Source organism: Mchenga conophoros, linkage group LG19 (assembly GCF_057382185.1).
Source record: "Mchenga conophoros isolate Kocher_MC1m ecotype Shallow Benthic linkage group LG19, M_conophoros_male_GT1.1, whole genome shotgun sequence".
Lineage (NCBI taxonomy): Eukaryota > Metazoa > Chordata > Actinopteri > Cichliformes > Cichlidae > Mchenga > Mchenga conophoros.
This window is the reverse complement of record NC_140544.1, coordinates 10,014,212-10,041,806: the sequence shown is the minus strand read 5'-3', so window position 1 is coordinate 10,041,806 and position 27,595 is coordinate 10,014,212. Positions and strand designations below refer to the sequence as shown.

The 27,595-nt window shown below is 41.3% G+C and overlaps 2 protein-coding genes across 2 annotated transcripts; one reads left to right on the top strand and one right to left on the bottom strand.

Moving 5' to 3' along the window:
• Positions 1 to 202: 202 nt before the first annotated feature.
• Positions 203 to 3,144, bottom strand: LOC146551750 (ladderlectin-like). The gene is made up of 8 exons (XM_085257362.1): positions 3,034 to 3,144; positions 2,891 to 2,948; positions 2,739 to 2,768; positions 2,103 to 2,135; positions 1,596 to 1,687; positions 1,217 to 1,342; positions 962 to 1,061; positions 203 to 492 (listed from the first exon to the last, which is right to left on the bottom strand). Exons 2-8 carry the CDS (start codon positions 2,937 to 2,939, stop codon positions 422 to 424), a joined length of 501 nt encoding a protein of 166 aa, XP_085113488.1. The 5' UTR covers positions 2,940 to 2,948; positions 3,034 to 3,144; the 3' UTR covers positions 203 to 421.
• A 9,795-nt stretch (positions 3,145 to 12,939) lies between these two features.
• On the top strand, positions 12,940 to 14,842 carry LOC146551749 (interferon-gamma-inducible GTPase 10-like). The gene is made up of 2 exons (XM_085257857.1): positions 12,940 to 13,540; positions 13,992 to 14,842. The coding sequence occupies exons 1-2, from the start codon at positions 13,006 to 13,008 to the stop codon at positions 14,057 to 14,059; spliced, it is 603 nt and encodes a 200-aa protein (XP_085113983.1). The 5' UTR covers positions 12,940 to 13,005; the 3' UTR covers positions 14,060 to 14,842.
• Positions 14,843 to 27,595: the final 12,753 nt, after the last annotated feature.

Sequence of the window (27,595 nt, the reverse complement as noted above, 5' to 3'; positions counted from 1 at the left end):
TGTGTTCATCTATTAATTTAACCAAATCTCTCACACAAAACAACCTAGATTCATAAGGAGCATTACAGACCAGAGGCAAATCACATAAATCTAATTTTGGGATGTATGGCTTTACTGCCCCTTTAATTTCTGGTATTGGTATTGTTTATTGTTATTTGGGTTTGAAAGAATTTTAAGGAGACTTACAAGAGGTACAAGAAAGGAAATTACACATTGTCTTTATTATAGAAAAGAAATTGTTACACTGACCAACAAAGTTTAAAATTTACTAGCACTTCATTATTTAAGTCTTTGAAGAATACATTTTTAGAAATTAAAAAAAATCTCCCATTCAATAACACATACAACAGAGTTTATGCTTTTAAACAGAAAAAAAATACAATGTGGTCCACCCACAGGCCTCAGATGTTTAGCATAAATGTTAACAACCAAATGGATTCTTAGAGCAGATGAAAGAATAACTGGAAGTACACAGAGTGTTACCCCAACCATCTGGAATTAGAAAGAGACAAATCAAAATTAACATTAAATTCATCAAGGCAGTGGTTTTTATCAGCAATTAACAGCATTTAAATAGAGGTCAGCACCTATTGATTCTTATTTAAAAATATATTCATTTCATCCAAGTTGAAATATTTCACCTAGATTAACACCCCACCTGCAGTTACCCTGTGCCCCAGCAGTTTGGCATTCTCTGCAGCAGACTGACAAATTCTGCACCGTTATCCCCAGTAAGCAAACCCTTATGTGTTTGGGCACAATAATACACTTTACTGACACACTGTATATCAGATTTAACAAAATGGCATACATTTAAACACAGGGTGTGTCAGTCTCATAGCTTGAAAGAAGCCATGTATCAAATTTGATCTGAACTGACATATCAAGGTTAACTCTACAGGCAATGCTCTATGTAAGAAAAGAAAATAATATAACATTTTCAGATGCTGATATTACTCACAGGTGGATCGTAGGAAGAGGCAAGGGTGTGTGCTGGAAGAGGACGGGCTGTACCAGTTGGTGTAATAGAAACCCTCACGGTCAATCCAAAGCCACTGGTTCTGAGATGCAAAGAACATATGTGTGAGGGAGTGTTGACTTAGTCTCTTCATTTATTCTCATATCCATTCTGTGTAAGTCTAGACCCACTTCCGACCAGGTCCAAAGTTTGATCTGGACTGACTGAGGTGGTGTTTCTTTTTTTCTAAAACTCTACCTGCAGTCTGAAACCTCCCAGCCAAGCAGTAGTCTGACCCGCTGTCTGTGTCATCTGTTGGAGGAAGCTGTACTCTCGGAGGTTGGTAACTGAGGCCAGATTGCCACCCAGACTATTGCAGTACTCCTATTGGATAGATGAACATAAAGAGATGTATCATTAAGCTGCAGTGTGAACTTAAAGCTCTGTGAGTCATGTGGGAGACTGACTGTCCTACAAATATATACAATCACCAAAGCTTTAGTTCAGGTGAAGCAGAGACCGCCATTTCTATGATTTCCATGAAAGGGTGTTTCTAAAAATTTGCTCAGCTAATTCAAAAACCATGGAACATCTCATTGTTCAGGTGTAAATGTATAGTTGAGCTCAATGACAGTACCTCAGCAGAGAACCAGGACCTGGGACTATTGATGAACTTGAAGCAGCGAGGACCATAGCTGAACCAGCCATCTGGACAGAAGCTAAAACGAGCTGCAGGCAGACAGTGATGAATACTTCATTATTGTGTCTACTTTTGTTTCTTTACTTTTGATCATGCTTTTATAGCATGTTTAACAGCCTCAAAAACCACATTAAAATGACATTTTAATGGGAGAGAAAATGTATTTAAAGTAAAGTAAAGTAAGTAAAGACATTTGACAAAAGGTAAAATTCCTATTGCTCATCAGTTTCACCACAGCATTCTTTCCAATCAATCCTTAGTTGGGGTGCCAAAAATATGGGCACTATATTTAATAAGCTTACACATTCATACATATCCAAACTTCTCTACTGTGGCCTGCAGAGAGAGGTGTTTGAATTTGATTTGACTATTTGTTGCTGTTAATTAAAAGCTTATTTACCAGTGAACTAAACAAGGTCAAAAAGGGAAGTGAAAGAGTCTTACCTTGAGGTTTGGCTGCTCCTTCAAACTCCTGGGCTGCACAAAAACAAATGAACACAATCAGTGATAAAAAGGAAGATATATATCATTTTAAGAATGTTCTCATTGGTTCCTACACACAACATGTGAAGCACTTTACAATGTGACTGACTCTAAACTAGATATGTTAGCTGACTGTGAGCACGTGTGACTTCAAAGACTACGTCAGGCACCATCACCTTATTTATTGTGAATGTTTTCAGCTGCCTTCATGAGAAACTGAAATTGCATACAGGTCATTTATGTGCCTTGTAATGAGGCCAAGTTAAATATGTGTGAGTTGGTTAAGGATGCACATTGCTAACCTTCAAACTGTGTAACAGTGAAATTCAAAGCAACATTCAAGTTGTAACTGTACTGAAGATACTACACTTGAAATTTGAGATCATATTGAAGTCTAAGGTTGTGGTGCTGAAACGCTGGTTGAACTGTAGACAGACTGTTTTGATTATTTATTGTGTGTTCTCTTGTCTGTCACAGTGCAGGCTAAGTATGACACAAAAGCCAACAGCGAAGGGGACACTGACCACACGTGTGTTGGTGTTAGATTCTGTTCTCACTGTCTTTGTACGTCTTAAAAGAAACACTTTCAACACTCACCTGAAGTCTGCTGATTGTCTTCAGCTGGAACTGCAGAGAAAAATGACACAGTCAGTAAAAATGGTGCATTAGTGAGTCTCCCATCACTTCTTCAGGGTTGGCTGATTGACTGATGAGCAGGTTTGTTTGAGTCTGTGTGTGCTGAATATTACCTGCCAGTGCAGCATAGAGGAGAGCGGAGAGGAGCAGGACAGTCTTCATGTTGATCCTCTGTTATGAAATAAACAAAAACAGCCAATGAATATCCAGAAAGAGCACAGGCATGAAGTCAGTGAATGAAAAGTAGGATTCTTACCTGTCAGGTAAAGATGTTGTTCAAGTATCAGCTGAGTGATGCAGTAATGACGGGGAACTTCTCTGGTCTTTATATACGTAAACTGAGTCACATCAGGTCACGTTCCTGTGGGCGTATGCAGGCCAGGAAGATATTTGCAGAGTGCACATAAAGGTATGTACTTGAACTCTGATCTGTTTGGTAAACAGGAAGTTATTGATGTGTAAATTGTATCTGGCACATGTATTGTGATACATGACCTCATGTTGTTTTGACTTGGTGCAATACAAAAGCAGTGAACTGAAATCTATTGAACATTAACAGTGGTCGTCAAAAAATGACACACTTCATGGTCTTGAAAATGTATTTCCACCTGTTAGTTTGTACATGATAGGCATGTAACAATACTTGATTCAAACAAGCAAGTAAATGAAAACAAGGACAAAACAATGAATGACGGTTCTTGTGATATATTCAAAATATACACAAGCTATGACATATGAACAGGACTGACTACCAAATAAAAAAATAACATTAGCCAAATAATATTAGCAGAGCAATCACAAGGCAAGTGGTATAAATTTAAAAGTTGTCTTTAAAGTTTTAAAACTTGTCTGAGTGTTAATGCTAAAGTTTAGACATGATACTCAAACATCATGTTTTCTTGAAGCACAATGATTCATTTATGAAACACTGTTAACGGACATTTAAGCAGTAAAACCAGATAAATAAACCGTCTTATTTCCTTATGACTGTATTTAACTGAAGTCCTTGCTGATGCAATACTTCAGTTAGGAAATCCGTTAATGATTTATTGGAACCATAAAGAGACCTGATGAATGTAAAAACAAAGAACTATTGTTTTACCTGATCTTGCTCTGTGAGGGCCTGATATACACATATGAGGACATTCGTTTCAAATTTTGATAGAACAGTGGCAGTATAATGTCCTTGTAAGTGGATATCAGGCCCTCACAGAGCAAAATTTAGTAATGTGGTCTAGACAACCCAAAATGTGGTCTCCACATATGTGGACGCCAGGTCCTAGGAGGTTAAAGGACAATTTTTGGCAAGCTGATTTACACAAATTCAACTAGACAATAACATGAAAATATAATCTCATATTAACTGTTTAACTGTTAATATGAGATTAACAATTAATATCATGTTAACTGTTCTGCTGGGATTTGGTTTCAAATAATGAAACCAAATCCCAGCAGAACAGGAATAGAAATCATTAAGAAACTCTAAGAATTCAGCTCCTTGACTGGCAACAAGCAAAATGGCAGCAGAAAAGTGGCTCGGAAAGTTAAAAGTAGCTACCAATTTGTAGTGATCTAGCCTAAATTAGTTAACATTTTTGACACTGTTGAGATAGTAAATATATAAAAACAGACACAGTCTCCACACTATAGGAACAGTTTACACTTGTGCTATATTTCAGGTAAATTTTTAAATCTGCACCACTAATTTAATGACAAATAAGTCATGAAATGACTCTGCCGTCTTCTTTCTGGTGCAGTAGCAAAAATTGTGCTTGAAGTAAACAAAATTGAACTGAGATGAACTGAACATTAATAGTGGTCGCCAGTTAATGACACCCTAAACCTTTTTGCAAACTTCATTGTCTCGAAAATGTATTTTTACTTATCAATTTACTCTCAGTAAGCATGATGACATTAATTAATGACATGAATCTCATATTCAACAAAAGTACCATTTAATGGAGTGTAAAGAGCAGACATTTGTAGATATTGTAGTAGAAAAGGCATCCAGAACGGTTGCTTCTACGTTATTCTGGTACTGCCATAAAACTGTATTAAAACTGTATTAAAACATAAAACTGTACATGAACCACTACTACATCTTAAATACTACAGCTGTTCTGTTACTCAACATAGTTACCAAGACAAACCACACCATTTCCTCATATTCTGACTTGGATGTTATTCTTTCCTATCACTATTACAGTTAAAAAAAGAAATACGTGTCCTTGAGGGCTAGCATTATTTGAGTATCGTAATTCCTGATGCTGCTCACCTCTGCAGTAAATCAGGAATTTAAACAGGGTGTTTGTGTATTAAAAGTAAAGTTTTAACTGTTAACAGCATGTACCAGAGATAGTGACATTAATAAAACATTCAGTATTGCTTTCTGGATCTGATTTAGGGTTAATTTTAACTCAAACGGTTTGGAGTGTGTGGAAATGCAGTGCACCATACTGCCCTTTCTGACTAAAGAAAAGGAAGATCACAAGGTATGAAATGATCAGAGCAGAGTAAAAGGTCCAAATCAGAAACAAAAGCACAGACTGAGCATTTTTCTAAAGTCTAGACATGTTTAAATGAAAATCAATGTAATAAAGTGTCACAGAATTTGATTTTATTTAAGCAATTGGGAAAAGAAACGTCTTAACCCTTTCGCGCATAATGGTCACTACAGTGGACGGCTACTCGAAGGCTGTTTGCTTGTATTTGTGTCAGTATTGATGGTATACTTAACATAAACCACTACATTGGACACTGATGTGTAACTCCATACCCTGCCACCCACTGGTCGTTTAATGTTACCACAGATGTATGACGTGTTTCATTGTAATTATTGTTACCCTGTCATGCATGAATTATGACGACCTCAGTCAGGATAGAAGTATTTTTATTCATGTTTTCATGCCTAAAGATGAATAAAAATCCTGACTGAGGTTGTCATAATTCATGCATGAAAGGGTAAAAATGCTTCCAGATTGTAAAATTCAGAAAGCTATTTCATCGTGTTAGCTCTTAGATCTGAGATATCTACCAGGTTGATATATTTTGAGCCTACATCACAGTAAGCTTTTAGATTATGTGTATTTTATTTATTAATCATTATTTGCATAGACTTCCAACACACCAAATACACAGACAGCAAAAGTAAACAAAATAAGTCTACCAATGTGTCTGAAACAAAGAGCAAAACACAAAAACAACTATGATGTATGAACTTCCACACTAATGAAGCTAAAAAAGGTCATTATCTCAGGCAAAAAAAACAACAAAAAAAAAACCCCACAGGGGCAGTAATAGTCAGGCAAAACATTTGCAGCTGGGTATAACTGCATACATATAAAAACTACCTGAAATCCTTTTAGTGAAAGCACTTCCTTTAGATTTAGTTCATTTTGCATCAGAACACCCTTGTTCCTAATTTAGTGTCAGCTTTCAGGACAAAAACAAGTCTTGGGGCAGAAAAGAATAACTTCCAACACTGTTCTGATCAACGTGGGTCATTAAGCAAGATCGACACAAAGTCAGATTAGACTTAATAAGTTCATATCAGTCTTACTAAACAATGACATTAAAGACACGTTCATGTTATTACAATATAGCACAGGACTTTTTCACACTAAGATCAGATAGATCTGTCAAAACAAAAACAAACAAACAGAGAACAACAATGAATTATGGTTCTTCAAAATATACACAAGCTATGACATATGAAGAGGACTAGTTACCAAATAACATTAGTGGAACAGTTGCAAAACCAGTGGTCTAAATCTGAAGCTAAACCTGGTCTTAGTGCTAACTCTAAACTTTAGACATGATACTCAAACATCAAATTTACTTGGAGCACAATGATCTGTTTATGAAAAACATAATCTGTTTCTGGGTTCATGGACATTTAAGCAGTAAAACCAGTCAAATAAACTGTGTGTTATTTCCTTTTGACTGGATTTCGCAGAAGTCATTTTTTCCTTGGCAGTGATGCAATGTTTCAGTTAGGAAATCCATTGCTGATTGACTGGAACTATAAAGACATTCTATCATAGAATGATTAATCATAACCAACGGCAAAGAATAACATCACCTGAAACAATAACTTTTATTACTGTCAGGGCTCTGTGTGCGGGCAGGCGGAGAGGAGGATCCAAACGCAGGACTCGAACACAGAATTGTAAATCAGAATCTCAGCTTTATTGCTGACATGAAAACCAAACGTGAAGTGACGTGACTACAAAAACCAAAGAAACACACAGGCATAATCTGAGGGTACGACACGACACCGAGCACAGGAAAACACAGGGCTAATATACACAGGGTGGTAATCAGCGAATGGGCAACAGGAGGGAGACACAGCTGGGAGAGATCAGGGTTAACGAGACGGGGGAGCTAAGCTGCACACACTAACCTAAGACAAAGACTTTCACAATAAAACAGGAAACAAGAATTACTAAACCGGATGCAGACATGACACTGAGAGACAGACTAGACACTGAACAGAAACTGTAATACACATGAGAACCCAAAACCTAAGAACTGATCCCTCACCAAGAATAGAAACAGATGTATAATGATAAACAAAGCACCAGAACATCAGAAAACAATCCATAATGCAAAAACCAAAACATAATAAACTCAAAATACTGGGTCCAACGGACCCAGAACCGTGACAATTACCAAAAGAACTGGTATTATGGGGAACAGTCAATACTGTACCGTCTAAACAAACCCCAAATCACATAGAATGTTTAAATAAACAAATTTAAGGAGTCAAAAAAGCCTCACAAATGCTGGGTAAACGTTCCCAGGACCAGGACAGCACCACAGTGCATCCCAGAAGTCAAACACTCGAGATTTGTGTTGTAACAATCTGTTTCTAATGCGTCATGTTTTGGAATTCAGCAAGTTGGAATACTCTGGTTTAGAGTGATCTCCATGAACCAGGAAAAGGCTTTTTATTTGAAAGGATCATGGAGATTTACGTTATCTGGTTTTGTACACTTTTAGATTAATATTATTCATTAACTGTATTAAGATTATTTGCATCTACAGCTGTTTAAACCAGCTGTTCTGCTTGCTTATGCAGATGACTTAAATGTTTTTATTAGGAAGGATGCAGATATAAGGGCATTAGAGTCATGTCTTCGTAGGAGAAATGTTTAAGGGCCGAAAATGTCATGGTCTCCGTGTCTCTCTGGCTGGCTCACGTTGGGCTACAGTATTGTTTTTTGTTTTTTTCTGTCACTCCCTCTCTCCCTCGCTGTCCCCTGTCTACCTGGGCGGAGCTCATCTTTGGGCTCCTGCTTTTGGGCCCGCCCACCTGTCCTGATGATCTGCACCTGCCATGCCTTGAGTTCGTAAAGCCCCAGCTAAATCTAAAAGTGCTTTAGTGATTGTTTAGCATAATATTAATACTCGCTTCTGTGTGCAGATTCCCTGGATCTGTTTGAGCCCTCTTTTTGTTAATTCAGGGCAGTGATCTTAAACATCTTTTTGAGTCTCTGCATCAGAGAGTCCGAATAAGATATCCTGAACCAGAACTCAGAATCAGTAGAAGAACAATGGATAATAACATTAGATTAGCAAGGCTAGGCAGAGAGGTGTTTCCCTGTGTGCCTCTTACAGAGGAGGGAGCAGGTACCAGACGAGGTTGGACATGGACGGGGAGGATTTGCAGGGAGACAGCAAGACTGCCATGATAATCTTTGTTTTTGTCTCACTATATAAAGTTGTACAGCCCGTTTGAGGGTTATCCTTTTTGTGAACCAGATGCTTGATTTCACACAGAGGTCCACAGCGCTGTGTAAACTTGTAATTTCAACTACCAACACAAATTAAATCTTTTTAAATGACAACTTTCTCCTGAAATTCCTCCTAAAAAATTTGAACACGACAAGTGACAACAGACAAGGGACTGTATTATGTATACACACACGTGTTAATAGTGTAGTTTAACACAAACTAATAAGGCTAGAACCGAACAATGACAGAAGACAATAACAGTTGCACTAATCCCCCAAAACTGCTTTCATGCTATCTAATATCAGTATGAATGTACTGATTGGAGTCATGACACATTCTTAAAAACTGTGAAAAGTAGTACATACTGATGTCCCCTTATGTTTCATGGATCACAGGAATCATCTCTGAGGTTGTCGACTTTGTTCTGCCAGCAGTACGCCAATTTTGAGATGCCTTGCCCGTAGCTATTTATGTTTGATGCTTTCATATATATACAGTGGCTTGCAAAAGTATTCGGCCCCCTTGAACTTTCCCACATTTTGTCACATTACAGCCACAAACATGAATCAATTTTATTGGAATTCCGCATGAAAGACCAACACAAAGTGGTGTACACGTGAGAAGTGGGAGGAAAATCATACATGATTCCAAACATTATTTTTTTTTACAAATAAGTAACTCCAAAGTGGGGTGTGCGTAATTATACAGCCTCCTGAGTCAATACTTTGTAGAACCACCTTTTGCTGCAATTACAGCTGCCAGTCTTTTAGGGTCTGTCTCTACCAGCTTTGCACATCTAAGGACTACGAATACGAATACTTTTGCAAGCCACTGTATGAAAGCTGCAGGGACCAAGTCTCCAGGCAGACATGATATAGGAATTAAGTCAGGAAGAAAAAAAAAAAGCAATGCTTTAACATAGATTCCAAAGAAGGTTTAGTTTTGCAGGTCACGGTGAAACTTTAACTTTTAAAGCATCTCTGGGGAGACAAGTGACTAACAGCACAGATTTAGAATTACTACCAGAAATCATACCGTGTGAATTCTTTCCTCTTCTCAGGCTGACCCCGTTTCTTTATTTACCATACTAAAAGAGTCTCCTTATGTATATCCTCTAACTACTAGCTATATCATGTGCATGCTGAAATGACTGCTAAACCCAAAGCTGTAGCATGGTGATGTTTAACGAGTAACGACTAAAACAAAAAATGTTTGGTTGGGTGCTGTCACTGTGGAAAAAGAAGAAATGCTAAACCCAGACAGTAAAACTGGTAGCCGACAACGACGCCTTGAGAGGCCCTTGAATTTTTGACAAAGTGTAACAAATATGCAAAACATAACAAAATCAGAAAGGAGGAAAATTGTTTTACACAGCACTGTATATGCTTTTTTTATTTTTTTATTTTACAAGTGTTAATAATAATAATGTATTCTGATATATCACCATCTGTTCTCAGGTGCAGTTCTGGACAAGCTACTTCAAACTGTGGACCAGTGCTCCCCAAATCCTTGCCAGAACCAGGCAATATGTTAAACCGCTGTGGGGCATTGAGTCATAGGCCTTCTTGTAATCAATCCAGGCAGTGCACAGGTTGGTCAGTCTGGTCTTGCAGTCTCGGCTGACTGTTCTGTCTACCAGTAGCCGGTGTTTTGCGCCTCTGGTATTCTTGCCAATCCCTTTCTGTGCCCCACTCATGTATTGACCCATGTGCCTGTTCATCTTAGCCGATATGATGCCTGACAGGAGCTTCCATTTAGTACTGAGGCAGGTTATTGGGAGAAGAGAGGGTGAGAAGGGGGGGAAGAAAGAAAACAAAAAAAAACAAACAAAGCACCTGGGTCACCTGTATGGAGAAAAAAAACAGAAGAGAAAGCAAACAGCAAAGAGCAACATAATAAAAAAAAACAGCACCATCACAATAAACTAGCTAGCAGTAGATAACAGTAGATACTAAATAATAAACGATATTGTGCAGCACGCAAGATAGACAGCGCACAATGTGCTTTGAGGCAGCAGCCAAGAAAGCTGTAGTCCGCGTCTGTGAATACCCGTGTGTACACCTGTGTGCATACCTGTGTGGATCAGCATGCTTGTATTCCAAAGGTTTCTCCATGTAACGATCTGCTAGGGAGTGTGGGGGGGCCACAGCCCCGTCCTCCAGGGTATGAAGCAGGTATGGAGGAGATCAAAACTCCAGACATCCAGAGGCCCCCAGAACACAAGAGACCATGGAAGACCAACAGAGGGGCAGCCGCGCCACTGTCCCAGTAAGAGCTGAGGAGAGTCCCAGATGAGGGCTCACTCAGCAGCCGCGGAGCAGAAGCCAGGGGGAGTTGCAGTGACGCGCCCGTGAGCTCCGCCGGCAGCCAGCTGTGCCTGAGTGACCGAGCCCCAGGCCGAGAGGCCGGGGGCACCCCACCTCCGAAGTGGTCCGAGCGAGCCCCAGGCTCCAGGCCCCGATAAGCGGCCGCCAAGGAGTGAGCCGGTGTGTACCTGGACGCCCACCCCCAGACACAAAGAACCACCAACGCACCGATACCTGAGGGAGTCCGCCACTGGCAGGGGAAGTCGGTAGTTGGAGGGGACCGGTCCCTTCTGGGGGTCCTTGAGGATCAGGACCGTCCGACCTTCGGTTAGCCATTCTGGGTGTCTCTCGTTAACGAGCAGCTGGTTCATTTGTGCTGCCAGGCGCTCGTGGAGTGCAGTCAGCTTCTTCAGCCAGTAGGCGTGAACTATGTCGGGCCCTGGTGCTGTCCAACTCTTCATACTGGAGACCCTTTCTTGGATATCTGCCACTGTGATGGTTACTGGACCCTGTTCAGGGAGGTTGCTATGGTCTGCCCTCAGATCCACTAGCCACTGTGCATTGCCGTTATGGGTTGCGTCCTTCTCCCATATGCTCTTCCAGTATTGTTCCGTCTCCAGCCTTGGTGGTGCTGTTCTCATATTGTTCCCTTGCCACTGAGAGTACACCTTGGCTGGTTCCATGGAGAACAGCTGGTTTATTCTCCTGCCTTCTATCTCTCTGGTGTACCTCCTCAAGTAGCTGGCCAAGGCTGTGAGTCGTTGCTTGGCAGTTTCCAAGGCCTCAGGTATGGACAACTTCCTGTACTTCTTATGCACCTTCTTCATCGCGCCTTTCTGCAACTCCGATAGTTGGCTAACCTCCCTCCGTGCTACCTTGATCTTAGCCTCTAGCCTCCTTCTCCATGGAGGGTACTGCTCCTTGTGGCTGTTCAACTTGTAGCCAAGCATCTCACTGATCACTGCTGCCGTATTGTAGATCAGCTTGTTAGTGTCGGTAATCGTGGCTGTAGGTATAGTCCGTAGTGCTGCATTAACATCATCTAGCAGACCTTCTGAGGGTACTTCACGTAATCTTGGTAACCGGCTACAGAGGGTCCAGGTTTCAAGCTTGCTCAGCATGGATGAGGCCCCCACCTTTTCTGCTCTCAGTGCAATTATCTGTAAAATGTGACCTTATTATGGTAAAAATGTAACCTTTAACATCTACTGAAATCAGGTGACCAGAAACCCAGATACCTGGGCAACAGATAGCAGTTTTTATTTATAGTAGGACTACATAAAGCAACTGGCTACCAACTAGTAATCAGCAATGCTTTATTAAACCAAAGACTTATTCTGCTACACAATAGAGTAATATCCTCATGTTACAGTTTCCTAAATATGAAAAGCATTTCTTCTTGTTCTTCCTGCAAATCTAGCAAAAAGCAACAGATTAGATTTTAGACTACAGCTGCAGATGGATGGAGGTCCAGCAGTGTGAAGAAAGAGGCTTCACAGTTCTGCTCCTCTGTATCTGCAGCACTTTGTGCTCCCGCTGTAGCTGCTGCTCCAATTGGTCCATCAAACTCAGAGTTGACACTGAGCGCAGAAGTGTGAGCTTGATGGAACAGACTGTCCTCATCTACAGATAAGGATGCAGTTGTGACTGATGCGCTGAGCGTTGTACAAGCAGAGAGATCACGTGGCTGTAGCCATGTTTGGTGGGTGTTCGAGATCCTACCACCTACACCATAGCGCATTTCTGAGCATCCCAGCCGCAGCGCTCCACTCTGCATCACATCATCTGCATCACAGCATCTATTTTTTATGAAAGCCACATGAAGCACAGAGTTGGTGAGGAGGGCAGGAAGTCGGCCACGTGCAGGCGACATGCAAATGCTCTGAAATGCTGCCAGTTTGATTTGTGGCTTTCAGCAGAAACTCTGATGAATGCCACTGTTAATCTGCACTCAGCATGCACAGCATGGATGATGCAACTGAAGCCTCCTCCTTTCTTGCTCTGAGTGCAGGTATCTGTAAAATGTGACTTTATATGGTAAAAATTATCTCCCACCCGAGACCGTAGACAGAAGCTTCCTGTTTTAGCTCAGGGCGGTCTTCTATTACTGCACACTGCTGTCTGCTCAGATTTATATCTTCAGAAACTGTTACCATAACACCTTCTGTCTCTAATCAAAGGCGAGCATGAATGATCCAATTGGAGTTAAATCGGTTATAGAAAACTACGACACTGCTGCAGCGGCTGCAAAGATAAAGAAAAAATATCTAAAAAAGACAAGAAATATTCCACTAAATATCGCCGTCACAGGAGAAAGCGGTGCTGGTAAATCCACCTTTGTAAATGCCTTCAGAGGTTTAACAGATGAAGATGATGAAGCTGCACCTGCAAATGGAGACTCCACCTCAGAGGTCGCAGCCTACAAACATCCAGACTATCCCAATGTCACTTTATGGGATCTTCCTGGAATCGGAACGCCAATGTTTCCAGCTGAGAAGTACCTGAAGCGTGTTGAATTTAGGATGTTTTACTTCTTTATCATCGTCTCAGAGACTCGCATCACAGAAAATGATGTGAAACTCGCTCTGAAGATTCAGGAGATGGGGAAAAAGTTCTACTTTGTTCGTTCAAAGATTGACAAAGATTTAGGAGCCGAGAGAAGAAAGAGAAACTTCAGCAAACAGAGGACTCTTACAAAGATCAAGGAAGACTGTGCTCAAGGTGAGTGTGTGATTATTTATACCAGAGAGAGAGAAATGTTCACTGCACTGTTTTCTCTTCTAGAGGTCTTTCAAAGTTTGCATTGGACATTGGCTGCTTTTTCACTCATACTGATCGTCCTGTTCTTAATGACAGTCATGCACTTAGTGCAGAGGTCAGACCATTGTTGAGCTTTGTCCTGAAAAATGCCTGTTAGACTGGAAAATAATAAACAAATAAGGAGAGAAGGTGGCTGTGCCCCGTCAGTTTGATATCATACTTTAGGCTGATGTTTGTTTTATTCATTTGTTTGTCCAGTAAAAACCATTTTTGGTCTCCACCAACATAAAGGTGTTTCTTTTCCTCTGCTATGTTACAAGCTCATCTCTCTATCTCACAAGAACATTTTCTTAAAATAAATTAATAAACTCCATCTTAATAATCTGTCACATGGATTCCTTCTGTATTACAGGTCTTCAGGCACATGGCATCAAGTGTTCAAAGGTGTTCCTGGTGTCCAGCTTTAAGCCTCGGAAGTAGGATTTCTCTCTCCTACATGAGACCTTAGAGAGACAACTTCCTAAACTCAAGAGGAATGCTTTTGTGCTGGCCATGCCCAACATCAGCCTGGAGATCATCAAGAAGAAGAAACAAGCTATGGATCTACGATTACCTAATGTGGCCTGCTTTGGTAGACCAAATGTTTCTGTTCCTGGGCTAACTGTTTCTGTTAATCTACCTTGGCTGCACATTATTATTGCAATGGTGGTAGATGCGTTTGGTCTTGATATCCCATCTCTGTGGAAACTTGCTGCCAGCACAGGTCTGTCATACAGCGATTTGTGTGCCGTTATCAAGTCACCCCTGGCTGCAGCTGAAATAACTGAGAAGCTCCCGCTGAAGGTGTTGAACCAGGTTGGAGTAACATCTGAATTACGTTTTGCATTGAGCATGATAAACTTCGTTGAATCGGTTGTGGGCTCAATCCCAAGGGGAAGATGTTATCGGGTAATGGAGAAAGCTATGCCTATTATCCTCAGAGAACTTGCTGATGATGCTCAGAGGGTCTTTCAAAGAGTTCTGGCTTGAACATGTCGATTTTGTAAAGTAGTGACACTTTTGAAACTAGCATAGATCTACAAATAAGCTTTTAACTTGTTCTAATTAGACAGTGTTTGTTTCAAAATAATAAAATTCATAATCTCACTGCATCCTCACAGCTGATAAGTGTGTCCGAGGCCTCAGCAGGTCTCATCTCCTCTGATCAGAGCAGAAACAGCATTGTAACTTCTCCCAGCATCACACACTAATATGTAATCTTAAGGCAGCTATTAATAGTATTGTTATTAGCATCAGCAGTTATTATTATCGAACATATATTGTCTTTTCAGTGTTTTAATAAACTGTGATTACATTTGTCGTTTTGTTTTATATTTAAATGAGATTTCCGATAAATATACAAAACCTTTTAATGAATAAATATAAATTTGATTAAAAGAAATCATTAATATTATTGTGTGAATGTGAGAGTGAATGAATAGTGGTATTGTATAGCGCTTTGGGTGCCTTGAAAAGCGCTATATAAATCCAATCCATTATTATTGTTACGCAGAGTTATTATAATAGAGGTTGAACATTTTATCTTTCAGCATAATAAATACTTTAATACGTTTTAAACCCTTGCTCCCTGGTGCTTGTGTGCTGTTGACTGTGATGAGTGTTCACTGCCCTCCAGTGGTCGCAATGAGGAACTACAACACAATACAAACATGAACTGTAATATATTGTTTTTGTCTATGCGTGCATTATATTATTGTTTTTCAGCATTCCAGTTATTGATAAAATATTACTGATGAAAAATGTTGGCATTGTTACTTATAACAATAAGATGATTTTCTGACCTAATGTTGGTAAAATGTAACAGAAGCCGTCACAACAATGTCTCCATTTGTTGGAAATATCAAATTACTCCCTGTGACATGTTCATTTGATCCGTGCATGTGCAGAATAAAATTCTATATCAGTCTAACATCTTTGGATTATTGTCCTCTGTGGGGAATCAAAAGCATCTGACAGAACTCGCGCAGGAGGTGAAGGTGTCCTCGTGTCTTTGAATAATGGAGCAGGATGCAGGTGTGGGTATGTCTGAAATGACAGCTCTGACTCTGAGCACACTCTTTATATCCTGTCAATAAAACATCCAGCCTCAAAGTGAGCACATAATGCATCCTGCCTACACAAGTTATTTATGGACAAATGATTCTTATTGTGATTTTAACAAAGCAGCTAAAATCCCAGAGATGCTCTCCTATGAACAGTGTTAAAAAAGTTTCAGTCTAACCACGTACAGAGGAAGGCTCTCCTGAAGAAGATAGAACAGTTCAGTTACGCAGGAAAAATAGGTGAGTGTGATGATTTGAGCGGGTTTTACCCAGTCACCTCGCCATCAGTGTTTTTGTTAAAGCGTCTTTAAAAGTGCAGCACCTGTGGGGCTTTGTCAGTCTGCAGTGGTCAGTATCTTTCAAAGGTGGTCCGGGGAAGGAACAGCGGTGAACCAGTGACAGGGTGACGGGCAGTCAGGGCCCACTGATGTACATGGGGAGCAAAGGCTGGTCCTGTGGTCTGATCCAACAGACGAGCTGCTGTAGTTCAAAGGTCAGAATACACAGAGCACCACAGGTGCACAAGGAATAATTTACTTGACAGCGAATTCAGGTTCCTCAGATTTTAACACATCATTATATGACTATCATCATATGTGTAAAAACTGTGTAGTGTACAAATCTTCTGGCTCAGTGGACACTGGCTCCACTGGTGTTGGTGTAATTATTTTAATTCTTCGCAGACTTATTTTTATTAGTTATTACTCAGCTTAGCGTCTCTTTGTCTACATAGCAGTGGTTGTTATTAAAGGATTCAAGGAGCTTTATTGTTATTCGCATCATATGTTTATATGAGGTGGAACGCAATTACGTACACACGGTCCCGGACCGAAAAGAAACAGAATAACAAAGAAGTAGAATTTAAGAAAATACTTACACTCCATCGATGCCTACCGGAGTTTTGTTTTTTCCGCCTTCTCTCTGTTGCTGTTGCTCTGCCTTCCTGAACTGTAAGCGTCTATGTCAGGGGTGTCAAACTCAAATACACAGTGGGCCAAAATTCAAAACTGGAACAAAGTCGCGGGCTAACGTTAATATTTATTAAAAAAAAATCTTCCTCCAGATATAGGAATGAATCTTTTCTTATGGACTCAAATAAGTTTTGCTGAAAAACTGAATATGGAACAAGCAAAGCTTAATACTAAACAATATATATATTAGCTGTATAATACCAGTAGGCCAGCTCTGATAGTAATTTGGTATGGCTTCGCGGGCCAAATGTAATTAGGCTGCGGGCCAAATTTGGCCTGCGGGCCAGAGTTTGACACCTATGGTCTATGTGATGAGAATTGGCAGCTTGCTCATCTGGATTCAACTGGTTTCCATCTTCCACCCAGTAACTCAGAACACAGCAGCTGAGCTTCTTCAACTTATTTACTCTGACCACTGGTGTTTCTGATTATTTGGTGTTTCAGATTATCTGGCGTTTCAAATGAGTCATGAACTTACTTTTTAGCCGCTGCTACTGACAAACCACAAAATCATTATTGGGTCTTTAAAGATGCATTTCTGTGCTTGTTGTTTTTAACACAACTGTTGTTACTTTGTTTTAGAAAAACACGAACATGTGAGGTTACCTGGTGACCCAAACAGCGCTGAAGAGAGAGTCCGCACTGATCAGCGCTCCAAAGTACGTCGGTAAATGTTATTCTTCACACACACTTTTTTTCTGTGACGTGAGGATGGAAAAAATATTAGTCTGTAGGCTGTAAATGATTCAGTCCGATCCTATCATTTAAAGAATGTAAGTGCCATTTATAGTTATTTCATGTTTTATTTTATTATTTTTTAACTTCTTACAAAATAAGACAACAAGAGTGTTTTGGACTTAAGAAAGATGACATGTTTATACCATTTATAAGAGCTTTTGACCATACTATTCATGACAAGACTGACAGTGACAGGTTATATTACCGTGAACCCAGACATTCGGTAAGAAGTTGTCAGCACATGAGTCCTTGGTGAGTGTATCACCAACTGTCAGGTTGGCACACAGCAAAGCCCTACAACATGCTAATGCTAAATACCCAATAGACAGTGTGGGTTAAAGACATTCTCCATCCCCGGAAGGACCCGCGTTTCTTCACAGGATCATGGATTTACAGGAACTCTACCAAAGTTTGTCATAGTTGGTTTTGTCAGTGAGGGATTTACAGCAAGCTATACATGCGAACCTTTTAATTTTGAAAACTGCGGCATTGAGTTCATGTGTCTGCATGTCGACGGCCACTCTTACCCCACTAAACTGTTCCAGGAACATTTTCATAGGCGTCAATATGTTAGAGAGTATAACCAGCACGGGGCATCACCTAAAGGACAGACCTCTGGCTACAACCCGTGAGGATTTTGGTGTTGGTCACTCATTGTTCTGCTTTAACCTGAAAGCCGATGAAGGTCATTCAGGTAATGTCAGTAACCTGTGGACAACATTGTGTGTTTTTTTTTTAATATCATATACAAAAAGGGATCTCTTATTCAAGACTAATTAATATGTACGGCGACGATCTTGTCTGTACTGATGCAATGGTTTGTCATTTTGTTTAAAAAAAATAAAAAAGACCCATTTCTGTATGTTTTGGAATAACTTGTGCTGTGTGGATACTGATTTTATGTAACAAATGATAATAAAAGATGACAAAAGAGAACATTATTTAGAAACATCCACAGTAACAAACTTTTCTTTAAAAACATCATCATGATTGAGAAGTAAATAAAAGGGAAAAACAATATGCACAGCAGTTCAAGTAGTAAGTAATGAATGGTAAATGGTAAATGGCCTGCATTTGTATAGCGCTTTACACTACATTCACTCATCCACCCATTCACACACTGGCAATGGCAAGCTACATTGTAGCCACAGCTGCCCTGGGGTGCACTGACAGAGGCAAGGCTGTCGGACACTGGCGCCACCGGGCCCTCTGACCACCACCAGTAGGCAAAAAACTACTTTATCTTGCCCAAGGATATTTGGCATGCAGCCAGGAGGAAGCCTGGGATCGAACCACCGACCTTCTGATTAGGGGCTGACCTGCTCTGCCACCTGAGCTACAGTATAACCATGGTTCTCTGAGTAGCATGAATGAGTGTCTCACTATGGGGAACGCCTCCCGCGTGACCTCATCAGAAGCTCAAAAAAGGCAGAGCATGCAGCTGCACACACCTGGATAGAAACTCCCCTAAAGAGAGCCCATGAGGTTGCCAGACCTCTAGTGGAATGCGCACGCAAGCCAGCAGGAGGCTGAAGGCCCCTGCTAGTATAGGCCAGGGCAATTGCTCCTACTATCCCAATGGGAGAAGCGCTGTTTAGACACAGGCTTTCCCATATCTGGTTTAGCCCAGGACACAAACAGCTGGTCACTTTTCCTGACACTCTGGGTTCTGTCCATATAAATGCGTGGAGCACGGACGGGACACAAGGTATGCAGCTGCTTTTGCTCCTCTGAGGAGAAAGGCGGTGGGCAAAAGGCTGGCAGTTCTATAGGGGAACATGTGCAGACAACCTTTGGGATGAAGTCGGGGTTGAGTTGCATACTGACCCTCGCATTATCCGAGGAGAACTGAATGCATGACTGATTCACTGAGAGAGCGTGGATCTCTCCTACACGCTTAGCCGAAGCTAAAGCAATTAATAGAGCCGTCTTCAAGGACAGAAATTTTAACTCAACCTGTTCCAGGGGTTCAAACGGGCAACAGGAGAGCGCAGCTAATACTGTGGGAAGGTCCCACGATGGAGCCAGTGGCCTAGATGTGGGCAATTTACGCCATGAAACGGAATATTAAGGGATGCTGGCCAACAGTCTTCCCCTCAAAACCAATATGGCAGGTGTTTTTATAAGTCATGTTTGACTTTATGCTTTTCTGAATAGTTTCTGTGATGCTTAGAACTCAAATTGCACTGCTTAAAATAATTTATTTTGATGCACATGCTGTTTTCTTTTCAAATTTGCATCATAAGATTGTTTTCATTTTTTCTGCAGTATATAAAGATTGGTGTATCTCAAAAATAAAACTATGAAGACACTCAAAATAAATTTCCTGTTGTTGTAAACTATTTTTTGCAACTTTTTTGTATTTAAAGTTTTGAGGCATAAGCCTCTTAAATTTCTCCAAGTAGAAATATATGTAAAAAACAAAACAAAAACAATTTTCAATTTTTTTGTAGTTTATTGCACTTTTTTGCAATTTATGTCATTACTATGGACTTAATGCATATATATTATTAAAATGTGGGCTATAACAGTTGTATTGATGTATATCAACTTGAAATGCTCCCTAAAATGGCACTACAGCATGTAAAAATATAAAGTAAGCTCTGGCGGCCTTGGTTCTATGGTAGGTCTTGAAGGGCTAAAGAAACCAAATTTGGACCCATCTCTTCCAAGCAGTTACAGGCCAATATCAAAATGACCATTGGTGTCAAAGATCTTGGAAAAAACAGTTGCAGAACAGCTTAACAACGTTTTGGAGAAGAACAATGTTCTGGACATTTTCCAGTCTGGTTTCTGCACATTACACTCCACTGAAACCGCTTTTCTGTTCTGTTCTGGTTCTGCTGGATCTCAGCTCTGCTTTTGATACTGTTGATCACAGCATCCTGATAAATAGGCTGAAGGACTTGTTTGGGATTACTGGTGTTGTTTTAAATGGTTTATGTCGCATCTATCTCAGAGATCCTTTACTGTCTGTATGAATCATGTGTTGTCTGAAACATCAGTTCTGCCTTCTGGGGCACCTCAAGGATCTGTTTTAGGTCTGATTCTCTTTTTGATGTATATCCTCCCTCTAGGCCAAATTATCAGACGTTACAATAATATTTCTTATCATCTCTATGCTGATGACATTCAGTTATACTGTTCTTTCAAAGCTTCTGAGTTTTATAAATTGTCGTGTTTAAATAATTGTCTGTCTGAGATCAAACAATGGTTAAATTACAGTTTCCTCCAGTTAAATGCAGATAAAACAGAAACCTTGATTATTGCACCTGATCACATGCTCTCAGAAATTAGGCAGCATATCAGTTTTTTAGACCCTTCATTTCAGTCGCGTCTCAGAAACTTAGGTGTTATATTTGACCGTTCAATGTCTCGTGAGAAACACTCTAAAAAACTTGTCCAGAACTGTTTTTATCATCTAAGAAACATTTCTAAACTCAGACTGGTGTCAAAGGCAGACCTTGAGATGATTCATGCTTTTATCTCTTCTTGTTTGGATTATTGTAACAGTCTTTTTACTTGTCTGAACAAATCAGCTCCGGATCGCCTTCAGTCTGTACAGAATGCTGCGGCAAGACTTTTAACTGGTACAAACAAGAGGTCACACATTACTCCAGTTTTGGCTTCTCTTCACATTGGGTAAATTTTAGGGTTCATTTTAAAATTTTAGTTGTAACTTTTAGAGTTCTGCACGATGAAGCTCCCCAGTACATCTCTGACCTGTTGAAACCTCATGCTTCATCTCGAGCACTCAGGTCGTCAGGTCAAAGGTTACTGGTGGTCCCACATACTGGGTTTAAAACACGTGGGGATCGAGCTTTTCAGGCACCGAGGCTGTGGGACTCCCTGCCGTTGTCTTTACGCTGTCTTGACTCCATTGACTCCTTTAAAAAGCAGCTGAAGACATTTTTATACAAACGGGCGTTTAATTAATTTTAACTTGTATGTCTGATCTTATTGTGAAGCACTTTGTTATTTTTATCTGTGAAATGTGCTATATAAATAAATTTTACTTACTTACTCTCTCTCTCTCACTCTTGCCAGAGTTGGAGAAATGAGGGCCACTGGGGGAAAAGCATAGAGAAGGGTTCTTGGCCACTCGTGAGCAGTGTTGGGGAGTAACGGAATACATGTACCGCCGTTACGTATTTAAAATACAAAATATGAGTAACTGTATTCCGTTACAGTTACCGTTTAAAAAGGTGGTATTCAGAATACAGTTACTTTGTTGAAATAAATGGATTACACTGCGGTACTTTCCTGTTTCATTTTGTCGCGGGTCAGGACTGTTTGGTTTTGTTTGACAGCTACGTTCTGTTGTTCCAGGCGGCAGCGTTACGGTTGCCATGGTTACAGGGCGACGCTCTCTCTCTCTCTGCGACTGTGTGTTTCCTGGGTGAGAGAGCGCCTTTTCGTTGTTGTTGTGCTAAGCTAACAGGCAGAATGCTACAAGCATAGCTCTAAAGAATGTAGCATCATAGGTAGTGTAGTCCGTGTTGCTGGGAGAAAGGACTGCCATACACGTTATGTGTCTGTGAGCGCGAGGAGGGAGAAAAAGGGGAGTGGAAAGGTACGAGTTGTCATCGAGGAAAAACGGGAGCTGGAAGCATGTAAATATAATAATAACCACTGCAGCCAAGAAGAGTGCCTGACGAGCCCAGTTGTAAGTAAGCTATTAAGACTCGACTGTACACAGTGTTCGTGTTTTTCTCCAAAAACAATAAGTTCCATTCACTTCCAGAAAAAAAAAAAAAGAAAAAAAAAAAAAAGAAAAAAAGTTCCATTGGAGCAGTCTTTCAACGCCTCTCTCTGTCTCTCGCAAGAAAAGTTGACCCACACAACAAAGTAAAGCTATTTTTTGGCTACGAGCCGACAGGGACCCCGCCGCATTAGTCAGAGGTCCCTTTACTACAGTTCGAAGTCGCGGACCTTCAGTAATAGTAATAAATCACACAGCAATAGTACATTCACGTTGTTGTAAAAAGCATGATAATATATTAAGTAATCCAAAGTATTCAGAATACGTTACTGTCATTGAGTAACGTAACGGAATACGTTACAGAATACATTTTGGGGCATGTATTCTGTATTGGAATACATTTTAAAAGTAACCTTCCCAACACTGCTCGTGAGTTAGAGCATCCAACCCGAGTGGAGCGTTCTGATCGCGCAGTGAGTAAAACAGGGGACACTGAGCATTCTCCCTGGATGCATACATGTCCACGGTCGCCTGACCGAATCGCAGCCAGATCTGCTTCACCACCTCTGGGTGAAGCTTCCAGTCTCCGTACAGTGGGTTGCCCCTGGAGAGAAGATCTGCTCCAAAGTTCAAGATTCCCAGCACATGAGCTGCTCTCAGTGACAGCAGGTGAACACTGCTTCCAGACAATCAGCCTGTGTGCCAGTGTGTGTAACTTGGGGGACCCCAGACCCCCTTGTCTGTTGATGTAGGCCACAACAGTGGAATTGTCCAACCTCACTAAAACATGATGACCTCTCAGCCAAGGGAGAAAGTGTTGCCAGCAGTTCCAGACAGTTTACGTGGGTGGAGTGCATGTGAGGGCCCCATTCCCCATTCACTGTTCTGCCTTCGTGGGTGCCCCCCCAGCCCGAAAGATAGGCATCTGTGGAGACCACCTTCCTGGCTGAGGTGACGGGCTCATCTACATTATCACAGCCGTGGAAATTCGAGTCTCCATGGGCTGCGTTATGGCAGACATTGCTCTGTTTTTCACCATGTTTGATTTTTTTCATGTGTTTTACAACACTCGACAGCGCCCTCGGCAAACTGCCTGGATGCACGTGTCAGGACTTTTTTACTGACAGAGCCGCTGCCTTGTAGCACTTATCTGTGAGGCTAGACTGGAAGCAGTCTGTTTTGGGGCGGAGGGATGGAGCCGATGAGGACAGAGACGTCTTCGGGTGAAGATGGCTCACTACCAACGGCTCCACTTGTGGCATCTGGTGGAGGCCGATAGACTCCATCCCCTCACAATCCAGCAGAGAGCTCCCTGTGATGGGGTGTTTCTTGCTGTGAGATAGCGGCCACGTCACCGCTATGTCATCGAGTAGTTCTGGGAAAACAGGCAACACATGCTTCCCTGTCTTTGTCGCCTTCTGCAATTTCTTACCGTCAAAACGAGCTTTTACAACCTCGATTTGTATGTCGGGCCACGGGATGTTGAGCCTAGCAGCTGCGCGTTTGCACATGTCCTGCATGTCGAGATCCAGGGGAGACGGCGGTGTCGGTTTTTCAACCTCGCCGGTAGCCGAGGGCTTTGTAGCCCAGCTCATGCTAGCCAAGGAGGTGGAATCTTCCTCGTCGTCGTCAGACAGCAGGAGTTCCGAGTCAGCCGACTCATCTCCATCCTTGTTAGCATCTCTTCCCCGGGTGACTCCAGCATGGGGGGAAAAAAAACTCCCATTCTCCGTGTGCCTCCAGCGACGGGAAAGCAGTCGCAATGGGCTGAGGGTCTTCCTCTGCCCAGCTCGGCCCTGGTGTTGTGGCCAAATCATTGGGCATCTCAATTTCTCCTTGCGCTGAAGCAGCCTCACACAGCAAAGGGTCACCACCCGACAGGTTAGCCTGGCGAGCTAGCCTGCGGTGGAGTAGTTTGCATGGGAAAGCCGCGCAGTGGACACAGTTGTGTGTGGGTGTCAAGGCAGCCTGAGCGTGTGATAAGCCTAGCCATGCCACACACACAGGGTGTGTATCCCAGGCAGAAATCTTCTTGCCGCAAGGACAATGTTTTACAACTTCGTTGTCAGTCATAGCCATGGCTAGCTAGAGGGTTGCGCACGTTAGCGAGACCGACACTGAGTGTGGAGAATATTGCTATTCCTCAGCTAGTGTGGGGTGAAAAGTAGTGCTACTTTTCTACAGGTATTGCTACCTAACAGCTGAAACTGCTAGCGCCAAAGGGTATTGCTACCTGATGGTGAAGCTAGTGGTACCTTTATTAGTGTTGCTACTTCGCTTTAGGAAAGTATTGCTACTTAACACCAGCACTAGCTACTGAACAGTATTGCTACTGCTTGTATGCTAGTGGACAACTGAAAAGCTGGGAACAAAACGCCCGGTGACCGAGTTGTTCACTCAAATCTGTGGACAGTTTAGCTTTAGCACCCAATAGCACAGTTGTCTACAGGCGTCTGTGAGAAGCGAGAAGAGGTTTTTCAATGACATCTGATGCTATGTCAGCCTATTATATAGGGAAGCACTAGCCCTCCTGACATGGGCATCACTTAGTCAGCCTCTAAGGGCTGGCGTGATGGTATTTGAGCTTCTGATGAGGTCACACAGGAGGTGTTCCCATAGTGAGACACGGAACGAATGCTATGAAAGAGAACCTCTGATTACTTGTTTGTCAATAATAATCTCGCCCCATTATTTCACGAAACACCCGATGCACGGGTGAGGGCTGTTAAAATAAGCTCTGCATTTTTGGCATATATGATAAAACCTCATCCACGAACAGTGTTGGTCAAGTTACTTGAAAAGAGTAATCAGTAACTAATTACTGATTACCCCCCCCCAAAAGTAATCCCGTTACTTTACTGATTACTTATTTTCAAAAGTAATTAATTACTTAGTTACTTTTTAAAAACACGATTTACAACCTGAATAGGTGATAAAGCGATAGATCTTTCAGCCCAATTCTACTTTTTCTGCATAATCCATCATACAAAATGTAATCAAATGGAAAAGTCTCTTTTTAACTTGTTTTATTAGTTTTAATCTTTTAACTTTATGCATCAAGCAAAAATTTTATTATATGCAACATTCTCTGACTGGAAGAAATTTGTTTAATATTTAAACCTATTTTCTGCACATTCCAGCACATAAAATATATATTTTTTGTGTTTACACTCAGTCTTTCAAATAGATGCAAGTAAAACACAGCAGAAAATAAATAAAGTCAAAGACTCAGCGGTCCTGTTGCTCTATTTTCACCTGTAAAGCAGGAGTTGGGTAGGCGGAGGTTTACCCTGGTGCAGGTGTGCCACAGCAGTCAGTGGAAGGATACGGCAGTTTCTCTGTGAGTTTCCCATTACGTCGTAGCTACTCGGAGCTTGCTTGGAAGTTTAGGGTTTTTTTTCGCTGTAAAAAGATGTTTTCTTCCCACGCACAATGCTAATGGACGCTAATGTTTTTGTCACTTTTTATGGAATCAAACTCAAAGTAAGGTCAGTACTTCCACGCTTTAAACGCTGCACGCTCATACTCTCTCCCGTATTCGATATATGATCCACTGTTGATCTGCACACAGCTGTTGTCACTAACGGCGCACTCGCTTACGTCACTGTCGTGAGACATTCTCGCAAAAAAATCACGGTTTTAGTAACGCAGTAACGCAGCGTTCCTACGGGAAAGTAAAGGTAATCTAATTACCGTTTTTGCAATAGTAATCCCTTACTTTACTCGTTACTTGAAAAAAGTAATCGGATTACAGTAACGCGTTACAAGTAACGCGTTACTGCCCATCTCTGTCCACGAACATGTCCTTTTGTCTGTCACCACCATCACGACCTCCGCCGACATTAGCTTGACAGTCAGACGCATCCTGATTAGCATCATCGGGCAAAGAGAGTCAGTACATTTTTTCCACTCTTGCCCTGTCTCACAAGTGAAAGGCATCTCTGAAGAATACCAGAATACTTTTCAGCCTTCTCATATACTTCCAAATCTGATAGCTGCAGCACTTCAGCCATAGCTTTGTTGAGCTCATTTTGCACTACATGTCTGATGGAAGCTGCATTTTGCTGCTGATGGTTTAACATGTCCAACTGCTGCTGTGGAACCAAAAACATTTTCTGTGTGTGCTCCATTTTCACCTTTTGCTGTAAGACTGGTGATGAAGGGTATGGCAGCCCCTAATAACGGCAACAAAAATCCTCCAGATTAGTTGATGGATCTCATCTTTTTCAAAATTGTCCTTTTTGTCTGCAACCAGCCTGATCCCCCCCCCCCCCTTTTTTTTTTTTTTTTTTTTTTTTGCTGTCTGCTGTTGGTCAGTCAGCAGGACGTTACCCTTCAAAGCACTGAGAGCCATCTCACACAGCCCATTAATAAAATCCATGTTAGGCATTACTAATAATATTCCTCCATACACTAGGCAGGGATTTATACAACTCCTCCAGCAGTGCAAAGTTTTTCCACATCCGTGAAGACGACATCCTTTTTTACCTCTTTAACAACTTGACGGTCTGATAACAATTTGGTTCCAAGTCTTAAATAGTCAGGCACTCTCGATTTATAATCTATTAGAAAATACCTGTATGAGGTAGATGTGTCATCATTAAAAGCTTCTAAGTAGTATTTTGTACTACGTGGAAACATCCGTCTACCTAAAATTGAGATTTGGTATTTATCTGTAGGGTTAATAAACAGAATTAAGTAACTAGTGTTCAGTGAAATTGTTCTACTGGATTTTCCCTGCCTAAACCAATTCTGAACTAAACACATGCAGCCCAAGTTCCTCTGATGAACGTATTGTGTGAACATGTTTTGAAGTTCTACGCTGTTAGAAGCTGTAACATCGTTGATAATGAGCAAGTTGCTCTTATCGGGAGGTAAAAGGTCATCGTCACGCAGAGATTCTGGTACAACATTCACAAAGGTGATTTTTCTTATCTGGAGAAGCTGTTTAAAGGCTGCCAGCAGGAGTAGATGTAAACAATATTATCAGTTTTGGTTGAAATAATGCTGGACGCATTTTCAATGACGCTTTTGACAAAGAAAGTCTTTCTACAATTACTCAGCCCACTAACAACCAGACTAAATGGGTGCTGAAGCGTTCCATCAAAGGCTTGATCCTGCTCAGTATCCATGAGGGAGCGTTGTATAATCAGGCAGCACCTTCCCTTGTTATAGACCACCTGACCTGATGGTGTCAGACACAGCAACTAAATGTGCATCCCCTGTTGGCCACAAATACCCGGACTAAGCCTTTCAATGATTCGGGGGTAACGACTTTAGAGTTAACAGCACTGAGTGTTACACCTTTACACTTAACCTGAGTCTTACCCTTTTTTGTGCTAAAGCATAGGGTTTTGGACCACCGGAGACAAACTCTGTACTGTGATCATCCTCCTCTCCAGACCCACCATCACTGAGCTCATCAGTCAGCTCGCCGAGATATGAGCCTAATGGAAGCACCCACTCACTGGGATGAGAGGTGAAGACAACTGAATCTGTAACA

Coding starts and splice junctions, on each gene's coding strand:
- LOC146551749 (XM_085257857.1), top strand. CDS start 13,006: ATGAATGATCCAATTGGAGTTAAATCGGTTATAGAAAACTACGACACT. Junction 13,541..13,991: donor CAAGGAAGACTGTGCTCAAG/GTGAGTGTGTGA, acceptor TCTGTATTACAG/GTCTTCAGGCACATGGCATC.
- LOC146551750 (XM_085257362.1), bottom strand. CDS start 2,939: ATGAAGACTGTCCTGCTCCTCTCCGCTCTCCTCTATGCTGCACTGGCA. Junction 1,062..1,216: donor TGGGAGGTTTCAGACTGCAG/GTAGAGTTTTAG, acceptor TTTGCATCTCAG/AACCAGTGGCTTTGGATTGA. Junction 493..961: donor CCTCTTCCTACGATCCACCT/GTGAGTAATATC, acceptor TTCTAATTCCAG/ATGGTTGGGGTAACACTCTG.